General features: G+C 33.3%; 1 protein-coding gene and 1 long non-coding RNA gene across 2 annotated transcripts; both read right to left on the bottom strand.

Annotated features, from left to right (window-relative positions):
• Positions 1–473: 473 nt before the first annotated feature.
• On the bottom strand, positions 474–2,665 carry LOC127731172 (uncharacterized). The gene is made up of 2 exons (XR_007995540.1): positions 2,031–2,665; positions 474–1,460 (listed from the first exon to the last, which is right to left on the bottom strand). It is a non-coding gene; the product is annotated as an uncharacterized LOC127731172 (long non-coding RNA).
• A 4,464-nt stretch (positions 2,666–7,129) lies between these two features.
• LOC127731171 (tripartite motif-containing protein 45-like) lies at positions 7,130–12,270 on the bottom strand. Its single transcript, XM_052240114.1, has 2 exons — positions 11,852–12,270; positions 7,130–9,409 (listed from the first exon to the last, which is right to left on the bottom strand). The coding sequence occupies exon 2, from the start codon at positions 9,399–9,401 to the stop codon at positions 8,076–8,078; it is 1,326 nt and encodes a 441-aa protein (XP_052096074.1). The 5' UTR covers positions 9,402–9,409; positions 11,852–12,270; the 3' UTR covers positions 7,130–8,075.

The following is a 12,270-nucleotide window of genomic DNA, read 5'->3' as shown; positions in this document are numbered from 1 at the left end:
CATAAAATAGGCCGTTAGTTTTCTTGTTTGAATTGTTTTACATTGTCATTTCTGGGCCTTTTATAGCTGACTGTGCGGTATGGGCTTTGCTCATTGTTGAAGGCCGTACTGTGACCTATAGCTGTTAATTTCTGTGTCATTTGGTCTCTTGTGCATGTGTGGAGAGTTGTCTCATTGGCAATCATACCACATCTTCTTTTTTATATTTACATCAACAGATATAAAAAATTCACCAAAGTCAAGGTGAGACAACAAAACTTAGTTGTAAGATCTCTGAAATTTTTTACAGGGTACGAGTTTTTCTCATTGTTGGAGATTGTACGGTGACAATAACACCTGTAACTGCTTAAACCCATTTCTTATGCACTTTAGTTTGATAAACTCACTGAATATCATACCACATCTCCTTATTTTTATATGCATTACAATTTACATGTGCATGTAATTGTAAATATATATATATCAGAACAAAATTCATTGCGTCACTTTTATTTATGCATCCTTTGGCACAATACAAGTTCTAAAATTACACAACATAAAACAACTAAATGTTATTTCAGATGAAAGTTTTGTTTCAGTTCCATTCATAGGATTTATTAGAATTTTGTATGTTTTGCCAAGTCCAATAATTCGCTCTATGTGACATAGAGACATAGTTGACTAAACCACCAGGTGTCGAACATTCAAGAATTTTCAGTGTTTCTGTTTTTATTTGATGAAAAGGTTGCCTGAGCTCTAGGAGCTTTAGGTTTTATCACGGGATATTCTGGGCTGTCAATAATAATCCAAGTCGTAGGAAACTTTAATTTGAAGTTGGATGGTGAAAAATACCTGACTAAACCACTAGATGGCCAAGTGTTAGCCTCACACCACTGTTTAGACATAAAAACAATCCATGTATACACAATATTCTTATCACTAGATTCAATCTAGAATCTAGACAGTTCAAAGTTGGTTGTATGATGCCTCAATTTCATCAAAGTCATAAAAAAACTGATTTTCAACTGACACCCTATCAATTTGAAAATATATGTATCTCAAACAATGTGCTGCTGGACCAAGTGTGGTCAAAACAAATAAAAATTTAGTATACAACTCTAAACCGGTATAAAAATGCATGGCTGTGTCACGTGTCTTCATTTCAAAATTCTCTGTTAAAAACATAGGCATTGATGGTGTTTGCGTAATTCCATCTGTGAAGCTCAACATTAGCTCGGCAGTTGGTGGTGGACAGTCATAAATCCTTTCTGCAGTATGAATGACTTCTTCAGGAAAACCAACTTTACAATCAAAACTTTCCTCTAGATTTCTACTACAATATTCATCAAGTTTAGTTCTTTTGTTTTCACAGGAAACTGCCCTGATTTTTCTTTTTGCGGACAATTCAGTCTCTTGCTTGGTCCAGGAAAATAGGCTGGGAATTGCAGTAGACTTAAGTCTCTGTATGGTGGGTTTGCGCCCTGAAAAAGGTTATAAAACATTAGTTTTTTTATAATTAAATGAACTTCCATTAGCAATGTATACTTTGTACTACCTGGCGAAATATTAACTAGATTTATTCATTACAATCTGGATAAAACTATGTTTGCCTGATTCAATGTATGTTATGTAAATCCAAAGGACAAACAATGAGAGACTTATGCAACAAACGTACATTGTTTGTACCTAAATAACTATAATATAGATGAGAGCATGTCATTGTTTTGTTCCTGTTAACATTGTCATTGATATTTTTCAAGAAAGTCTATGAGGCATAGCTTATGCATTCCTGTCATTACTACATTAGCATAATTACTGCTAAAATAATTCTCAGTATGATATACCTCTTGTAAGAAATCATTATAATTGTAGCAATCACCAAAAAATCTCAAACAGATCACATTGAATCGTAATCCAAAAAATTATGACGTCTTGAATTACCCACCCCCTTTTATTCTAAAACGATAATTGCGGTTGTAAACAGACTTTGGTTTATTCGCATGGCGATTACATATATAACTATATATTTCACAAAGAAAATAGAGTTTTACCATGAATAGTTTCCTGCACGTAGTCTTTTTCAGTAAAACGTGCCTTGCAAACAACAGCTGATTGAGATGGACTCCACGATATCATCGTGTTCTCGTCCAATCTGCGTATGGGCCATGGCGTTGATCCAACTTTTCCTTCTTTTTAAGTCATTTGGAAATGCATGTCCTCCTCTTAAATGACATCCAGGTACACAACAACAAGTACTTGGCATCGTTAATTAAAATATAACTGAAATAGTTGCACAGTGCAGAAACCGGAAGAAGAGGAACAGGATCCGCTACCACGGCGCCACCTATTCAGGAACGATAATTTGATACTTTATATAACTGCGAAAATAACGTTAGACGGGTTCACGTGCATAAACAGAAATGCGCTTTAAATTGTATAATATAATTCATGTTCAGTCGACCTTTAATTATTATATCAACGACTGAAATGATTTATAAACATCTAGATTGCAGATAACACTCGAAATTAACCCGAGCTCTTTCCACACGGAATTCAAATAATTCTAGTTTGTCAATCGGTTGACTGCTTATAATGCAAAATACTAATATATCAAAAGTTTTTAAAACTAACAAAACACAATGATCGTTTCTCTATTTCCCAATGTAAATGAAATGAAACAAAAAACATTTTATATCGCAATAAGAGAGGAGGGAATTCAACATTTCCGGATCTACTTAGAGTTTAATGACCCCCCACGTAGATAAGTTGGATATCGCGGAAGGAAGGATTAACCCGGCAACTAGAAAGGCATTAAAGCACTGCCTTTAAAAAATCATGTATCTAAGACAAAAATATCAATCAGTACACAACCAACATCCAATGGATTTAGTGTAGAGACGTCATTAACAGTCAGAGAAAAACATGACTTGTGCAATGTCAAAATAAAGGATCGACAGATTGTAGTACCGTTAAAATGCATATGTGTATAACAAAACTATTAGTATGATTTTAATTTAATGATAACAAAATCAATATTTATACCAATAAAAACAATATTCAAAGATCTTAATTACAGTGTTGAATTAGTAACCTTTTAGAATAAGTCATAAGTTTATTTAAAGAATTGATAAGTTTACCCGGATCGTATATAAATTTCCGGGCTCGGTAAACAACTTCACCGTAAAATTTAGGATGTGCTATTCCGTCTGAAATAAGTTTTTTGCAGGTACAGCTAAACTTGCAAACCAACTCTTTGTATCTATGGAAGAATTTAAGTAATTTGTGGTAACGAAATCCCTGACTGTGTATAGCGAAGCAGTGGACTGCTTTCGATCAAGACTGGACGAATGAAAAACACTGGTACCTGATGATGTATGAACAGAATGGTTTATATATCCCTTCCATAATCATTATTGCAAACAGATAAAAGGAAATGTATAAGATATTTTACTACAGCCTGTAAATGCCCACCCTAATAATTATCTGATATCAATGTTAAGACCATTAAATAAATTAAAAAGACCGGTGAATTACTTGCTATGGTACAGTCATGGAAGTCGTCTAATCATTTTGAACGTGTAAAAACACAATATAAATTAGATGGAGGTTTTAACTCAGTTTTATTGTTAAAATTTTCTTCCTGCATTTTTTTTCTTTAAAAATAAAACTGATTTCTTATCTAACTTGCACCATCCCTCATATTTTTCGTTGTTTTTATGACACTGGCGATATATAATACTATTCTATGATTGCTGGACTTCTTCATTCATATAAATCAGTGCCAGTCACTCATAAAAATAACCTTTAATGTATATGACAGTACTGAACCATAGATCAGTACTTCACAGTAAGTATAATTTGCATATCAGATTTGCCAAAGGCGTAGTTTGTTTTTTAAGTTGTGAAAAAAGTATCTGTTTCCATTAAAAAGTGAGGATAAGTGTTTGATATGAAACGACATGTTGGTGTTTAATGTCCAGTGACAAATATAACAGAAAATGAAAAATGCCAATGATTACTTCCAGACGATTAGACTGTAGAAAAGTTTGTTTGTTTTTTTTTTACTTTCGGAAGTTGTCTCCTCTCCCCCACCCTCTCCTACGCCTCTGTATCATTAATATTGGGACTGACGATGAAATTGTTAGTGTAAAGTATATATGAAACTTGCTTTGCACTAAGTCCGATTTTTAACGTGCTATATAAAAATAAGAAGATGTGGTATGACTGTCAAGGAGACAACTCTCCACCAGAGACAAAATTACGTAGAATGTATCATTTACTTTATACAGGAGTGGATGCGTTTTCTCATAAATGATGAAGGAAATATGCCCAAAAGTATTTCTGTTATAACCCTGATGGAAGAAACAATTGGTGTAAAATTGAGAAAACAAATATTAAAAAGTTTTTGAACTAGTATTTGTCAAATTTTAACATGATTTGAAGATTAAGAAACATTTTATATAATATAAAAGTGACTGAAATCAGAAAATCCCCCAATTTTTTTTTTAATTCAATCTCTGTTGCCATGGTAACCAATCAACATACAGTGCGACATTAACATATTTTTTTTATATTTTATGTCAATGTTTGTTGTCAGAAAGTTTCAACAAAATCGGTGACCAACCGTCCCAAACTTGGGTTGTTGGATACAGAGAGTTGGTATTAACAACTAAAGGTCACCGCACGGCTTTCAGCAATGACCAAAAACCAAAACCGCATAGTAAATTATAAAAGACCCCAAAATGACAAATGTAAAACAATTCGAACTAGAAAACTAACGGCCTGATTATGCACAAAACAATAAACGAAAAACAAATATGTAAACACCAACAAACGACAACGTTCACAAGATAACAATTCGCGGGAACATCACTGTCCTGTCACCCTACACGGAAATATTATTCCACTCCTAGCCGACCAGTATTTTCTCTTATTTCTCAATACCGCATGCTTAGCGGGGAATAAGCAGTTTCTCAGGTCGGGTTTAAACTGGTCGGTGATCGAACGAACCCTCGACCTCCCCGAGGACCGAGGCGATTGTCGTAAATGACATGTTATCTTTCAATTGTCTGGTATTGTTAATCTGAATTCAACAAAATTATTTGGAATGAACTCTTATTGCACTATTCGATACGTCTTTACCATTTTTACAAGATTTAACATGTAGTTATTTTAAAGGTCCAGTAAAGAATAATTTATTACACGACAAAACCCATTTTGCCGTATTTTTGTAAAAAGTATCATGATCACTCATTGTGTGCCCACCCACGGTGTTTGATAGCTGATTACTTTTCTATCTTATGACCCTTATCCTCTGTGTATACAGTAGTAACCTGTCATTCTCAAAAACAATCTCGGCTCCAAATGACAATAACTAACTGTTTTATTTTAGAAAATAAGTTCATCCATCGATTGTTTACCAAAATTTTTCCTTGAGAACTGAAGCAATGATAGTCCGGATTAGTCCTAACTTGCTGTTTTGGCGATCGGTCGTGTGAACATGATATATAGAATAGATTTATTGAATTTTTATACGCAAATTGTTCAAAATGAGCATAAAATGAACACGTCTTTATTTCATAGAAGTATAATACCTCCATATTTGATTTATATTCATGTAAAAGCCATGCTTATAAAAATATAGCTTATTGCTTTAATAGGCAGCGACTACAATGTGGATAACAACATGTTAATTAGAAAAGAGCATGAACTCTGCATTGGACTAAATAAGCTGATAAAAATTCAGATCTATCTTAACTCGTGTGCTCGTTTATATAAGGATGAGGATAACGATGTGAGGTGTGCATACATTTTTGTCGAGCCTGTGACTTTTGTCGCAAAAGCGAGACATAGCGATCCTACATTCCGTCGGCGTCGTCGTCGGCGGGGCGTCCACAAATATTCACTCTGTGGTTAAAGTTTTTCAAATTTTAATAACTTTCTTAGACTATCCTGCATTTCAACCAAACTTGGACAGAAGCTTGTTTATGATCATAAGATAGTATCCAGAAGTAAATTTTGTAAAAAAAAATCCTGTTTATCCGTATTTTACTCATAAATTAACTTAGATTTTCTGCCAGTTAACATTACATTCACTCTGTGGTTAAAGTTTTTCAAATTTTAATAACTTTCTTAAACTATCCTGCATTTCAACCAAACTTGGACAGAAGCTTGTTTATGATCATAAGATAGTATCCAGAAGTAAATTTTGTAAAAAAAAATCCTGTTTATCCGTATTTTACTCATAAATTAACTTAGTTTTTCTGCCAGTTAACATTACATTCACTCTGTGGTTAAAGTTTTTCAAATTTTAATAACTTTCTTAAACTATCCTAGATGTGTACCAAACTTGGACAGAAGCTTGTTTATGACCATAAGATAGTATCCAGAAGTAAATTTTGTAAACGTATTTTACTCATAAATGGACTTAGTTTTTCTGCCAGTTAACATAACATTCACTCTGAGGTTAAAGTTTTTCAAATTTTAATAACTTTCTTAAACTATCCTAGATGTGTACCAAACTTGGACAGAAGCTTGTTTATGATCATTAGATAGTATCCAGATGTAAATTTTGTAAACGTATTTTACTCATAAATGGACTTAGTTTTTCTGCCAGTTAACATAACATTCACTCTGAGGTTACAGTTTTTCGAATTTTAATAACTTTCTTAAACTATCCTGGATTTGTACCACAATTGGACAGAAGCTTGTTTATGATCAAAAGCTAGTATCTAGAAGGAAATTTTGTAAAAATTTATTTCCTGTTTTTCCGTATATTACTTATAAATGGACTTAGTTTTATTCCAGTTAACATTACGTACAGTCTGCAGTTAAAGTTTTTAAAACATTTATTAGATTCATAAACCTTCTTGGATTTTTACTAAACTTGAACAGAACTTGTCACAATTAAAAGATAGTATGTAGAGGAAAATTTTTAATAATTTGTTCCCCATTTTTGTTGAGCCTGCGACTAACAGCAAAAGTAGGCGAGACACTGGGTTCCGCGGAACCCTTACAAATTTTTAGTTCAAACGGAGTGATGATCAAACCCAAGCCCTTCTACAATATCGTCGACGAGTTATTCTTGTATCTCGATAGACTCTCAATTCTTGCAGATGATGTACGTAAAGTATATTATGCATTAAATGAATTCGTTCAATTTTATTTCTGCAAAAAAATAAATAGCAAACACAGTTGCACATGTATGTAAAAAACGAAAATTATCAGAATCTACTGAAAATATTGGACGAAAGGTGAGGCTCTCTTAAGTTTTGCCTATAGTTTCACTTTGCTCTCTAACAGGGCATATTTGTGACATCTGTCTTCTGGGTATGACCTTGAAAAATAATATGGGATATTTAGACTGCACCAGCGTAATCATAAAAGATTAAAAAGTCAAGACACATATATTTCAATATATATATATATATATATATATATATATATTGCATATCTTTAAAATGCCTTTCAAACACGAGAATTTAACATGAAAGCCCGATATATGAAAAATGCCCACAAATTTAACTACATTTTGTACTATTTTAGACATAACAATCTGCGTAGTCTATCTTGCGTCTTAGAATGTAAAATAAAATATATTTTTCTATACACGAACTTGTTTAATTGAGAAAAGATAAGTAACCAAGCCCGATAGGACCTTTAAGCTTTGAATAAATACAAAACTGCTTCTATATAAATCAAAGTCAGCCATGTCTAATATAGCTATGCTAGAGACCCTTTTGTGGATATAAACCAGCTCGGGGACGAAAGTTTTAAAACCCACAGATTTGTAAATCCCAAACTGGCATAAAATGAGTAGCAAAAACCGTTTCAGACAATTTTCCGTGTGGAAACTATTGGTTGTGAAACGAATTCGTTACTGTATCGTACCAAAACTTAATTGCGAGAAGATAGCAAATGTCCTTTCAACAAGGCATATACTTTAAAATATAAATACATTTTACAAGTAAATAAAAATATGTAATATGGAGTTAGCACTTATAACTGAACACTTTTTGGTTTAAATACTGGCGTTGTAAACCTTATTAGAGAACCTCAAAGATAATAGATTTCTTGCACCAGTTTGATGACGTCTTTCACCCTTTTACATAAGAAACAGCAGCAGAAAGTGATATATAAAGAAATAAAAATAAGCCACAGATTGCGTCAGGAAATTTGTCCGTTTCGTCTGACATTAAAGCACATATTCTACTTATTGTTATCAACATAAACATTGGCACTAAGACTAGAATAATGTTTTGTATAGAAAATATGGACTTCAATGTGCCTCGAATTGTTCTTTTCGGTTTCGATGGCACATGCAAGAAAAGTTTATCTGTTGGTTCCGTTTTTATTCTTCCGAATCTGAAAACATTAATATCCTCCCAGGAATAGAATTTACCAGGTTTGAAAGTAAACTTTTTTACAGAGATATTCTTATTATGAATCGATTCTCGTATAGCATCTACATTTTTCTTATACTGAGCATAACATTCAAGTAGTTCCAAACTCATATCGTCTTCCTGTAGATCCTCCAAAAACCGACAAACAGACTGAGCTTTGTCCGTAAAATCATTCAAACATTTCTTATAGTTGTTAATCGGCGTTAAACTCTCTAGTTCAATTGTTGTCATGACTTTCACTTGTTGTTCAGCGATTTGGTCTATTGTATTAGTTAAGTCACGTGCTTGTTTCCGAACGTCCTTGATGCAGTGTGTGGTGTTTTCTTTTATGTCTGTCGACAACTTTTCCAACTCCTCAACTGTCTTTTTCACTGATCGAACGGACGTGTTCAGAGAATCCATTTCTTTTTGTAGGAACTCTCTTGCTTGTTCTAGTTTTTTACCCAAAGTACATGTATCATGTGATTTGTGTGACTGTAGGATACAATCTATGCAGACAGCAGTGTTGCAAGTAGAGCAAAACATACTCAGAATATGTTCTGAATGTTCAGTGCACTGTTTTTGAGAAGACATGCCCGTGCCCATGTTTCCAGTTTCAATACGCATGATATTGAGAGTTTTGGAAGGATCGTGTTTGAAAAGTTTGTGTTCGTGGATACAGAATTTACATATATCGATATCACAATCAACACATCTATACTGAGATACCAACCAATCACGTTCACAGACGTTACACGTGCTAAAGTACGGTTTAGAACCAATTTCATCCTGAATACAGTTGACATAAAAGTTTGGCGGGAAATCTTTGATTCCTCCTCTAGGAACACATATATCTGAACGGCATTGTGGACACCTGAACAGTCGACCAGAAGATGAAGAGTGTCGAACAAAATCTTGCAGACACTGAAAACAAACAGAATGATGACATGGTAGGATCCTTGGGTCGTTGTATTCGTCCATACAAATTGGACACTGGAGAATTCTTTCTCTCAGTCGTTCTATCTTTTCTTCTTCCATCATTTTCGTTTCTGAAAAAATATATGACTCGTTTATCATGTTTATATAGAAATCTCGTTTATCATGCCGATATATATATATATATATATATGTTTTATCCAACGCAATCATAGGTTTGAGCGTTGTTTTCAATTTAGACTTGTTTATATTTTTTCGTTTAGGCTTGTATTATATTTGCCTTCGGGTTTATATGATCCGTTCATCCTATTTTGACTCTTTCAAAATTCAAGAGTCTATCCTAAATTGAGGTAAATTATATGGCCTTCCAAATACCGTTTCGATTCCTAACATCACTGAAGAGACATTAATTGTCGAAATCCGGATATTATTGTTTTCTGTTTGGTAATAAATTAATAATAAGATCTATTTTGTTACACCTTGTGATCCGTTTATTTGGCAATCGCCAATGGCAGTCAGCAGGGTTTAAGAACATCAGTTGTTCGACCTGCTAGTCAAATGCGTTTTGTTAAAATATACTTTTTCACTTATTTGGTCTTTTGGAAAATGTTGTTTGTGCTGTATTTAGACCCCTCTTCCAAGAAATTTGTTTTGCATGCACACGTATAAAAATTGAACTATAGTATGATCATGATTATATATTTTCAGATTTATTTGTATATCAGCAGTCAACGCGTCATATTTTAAAGTAAAAAATGTGTAGATGTAGTACATATGATTAACTAGAGACAAATATAGAGCAAATTTGGAATTTAGCCTAAAATTTAGAAGCACTGAAAAGCTAACAAAATGATGCAGGTCTATGATTTGCTATGTAAAATCCCTAAAATTTGGACCAAGCAACAAAATAGGAGGTATGGAACGTTACGATATTACATGATGAAGGTTATGAGAAAGTTTCTGTAAATTATAATTAGGGGTTTAAGAGAAGCGAATAGGACAAAGTCCATGTCTTGCTAAAGTAAATCCCAACGCGATGAAGAAATGAAATGGCAGGTGCAAACATACACCATGTGAGTAAGGTTCTGTGAAAGTTTCATCAAATGCTGTCAATTGTTTCAGAAGCAGTAGCGGATACAAACGGGAACGAACAGACGGACAACCAAATCACTCTACAAAAATAAGGGAGTATCATTATACGGGAACGAACAGACGGACACCCAAATCACTCTTCAAAAATAAGGGAGTATCAGTATACGGGAACGAACAGACGGACACCCCAATCACTCTTCGAAAATAAGGGAGTATCATTACACGGGAACCATAAATTTAGAAGAGCAGCCCATATTGTTCGAATGTCAATTGATTTGTCTAATAAATTTAGAAATTAACAGCTATATACATTAATTAAACAGTGTCAGACGTCGTGTCCTTTGGCATAAACTTAGAGGGACAGATATTTACCACGAAAAGAAGTTTATATCTTCCATTAATTACTGTTTTGTTATATAACTGGATACAAATTTATACACATGCCTTAGGTTTCATTTAAGTATTAGTCAACCAGGTAAATCTATTTAATAACAAAATTCGTATAATTGTTAATGCACACGTACAAAATCTATCAATACCTTTATATACGGATTTAAATTTCGTCATTTTGAATATCGTAATAAACATGATAAAGCATCTAAATAATGTCTTATTGAATAGTTGGACACACATGTGATGGTTTTATTGATACTTAACATAAAATAAGATCTCTACAAATGATCGCAGACCCTTCAGTATGTCAATCGGACCATAGAATGTATGTCCTATATATACTGAACGATATCTAATATAATTAAACCGACATTAACGGGACTTTTAAAAAGTCATAGTCTGTCAACATTCCTTGGATGTCGCATTAGTTTGGGTTTCCTGATAAGCAGCATATTTGAACTAGGTGTCAACGTTGCCATATTCTCAGAATTCAATTGACTACATAAAACTGTTACCATAGCAAATGAAGAAAATTTTAGTAGATTATTATTTTTATCAAGAATTGAATAAAACGTGAACCAGTGTGTATAGTTCCGTCGAATAGTCTCAACTAATTTGCTCTCAATTTACGCATTTCAAGAATCTACAAAAAGTGGAATTCTTTCTACCCTATCTATTGGTACGGGACAGCAATGCATTACTTATGACATGTATGACCAAGCTTGTAATTAAGTGGTCGCATAGTGCAATACTGTCAGATTCTTTAAATGTTTTGATAGCAAAAAGAGAAGAGGTGAAATCAATGATACTTATATAAAACTGACATATGCCCACTGTAATAAACCTTTAATTCCGCTGTTGTTATTCTATTTTATTTTTTCCTTTCATGTTTAAAAGCCCTCCCCCCAATTCCACGGGCCCTTGCCAAGTATGGTCTCCCACGGTCACAGATTTTGTGCATTTGTCAATCTGTCCATAAAGATTTTCAAGTAAATCTGAAACACAAACACAGCATATATATAAATTTCTGTTTACATACACGTAATAAACATGGTATTTAATATACTTACATCTTACTTATAAATCCATCAACAAACAATCTTAGTATTGATTTGTGTATTGCTCAGACGCCACACTGTGTACTGCAAATCTATTGTGTATTCCATATTCTTTAAGGGTAAAATTAACACTAGTTCACCTATTATGTATGTCGTTGACCCGCCTAAATTATAGATGATGTAAATGGATATCTAGAAGAAGTCTAATCTAACACAAAAATATTTCCCTTAGGCCTATCCTTTGTGTTTTTCATTTCACCATGTTCACATTTTTAACGTTCGCACATCGTATTTTTGCGCATCATATTAAACCATGATGTACAAATCATAGCTTTATATAAAAGGAGAACCGAGACATTCCAATATTGAAAATGTTTCAATTATCATCCCAAACATTTTTACAATACTTTTGCGTCAAGATTTAAAATAAT

This window comes from Mytilus californianus, unplaced genomic scaffold (genome assembly GCF_021869535.1).
Source record: "Mytilus californianus isolate M0D057914Y unplaced genomic scaffold, xbMytCali1.0.p SCAF_2, whole genome shotgun sequence".
Lineage (NCBI taxonomy): Eukaryota > Metazoa > Mollusca > Bivalvia > Mytilida > Mytilidae > Mytilus > Mytilus californianus.
The sequence above is the reverse complement of the archived record's forward strand: the minus strand, read 5'-3'. Positions and strand labels throughout refer to the sequence as shown.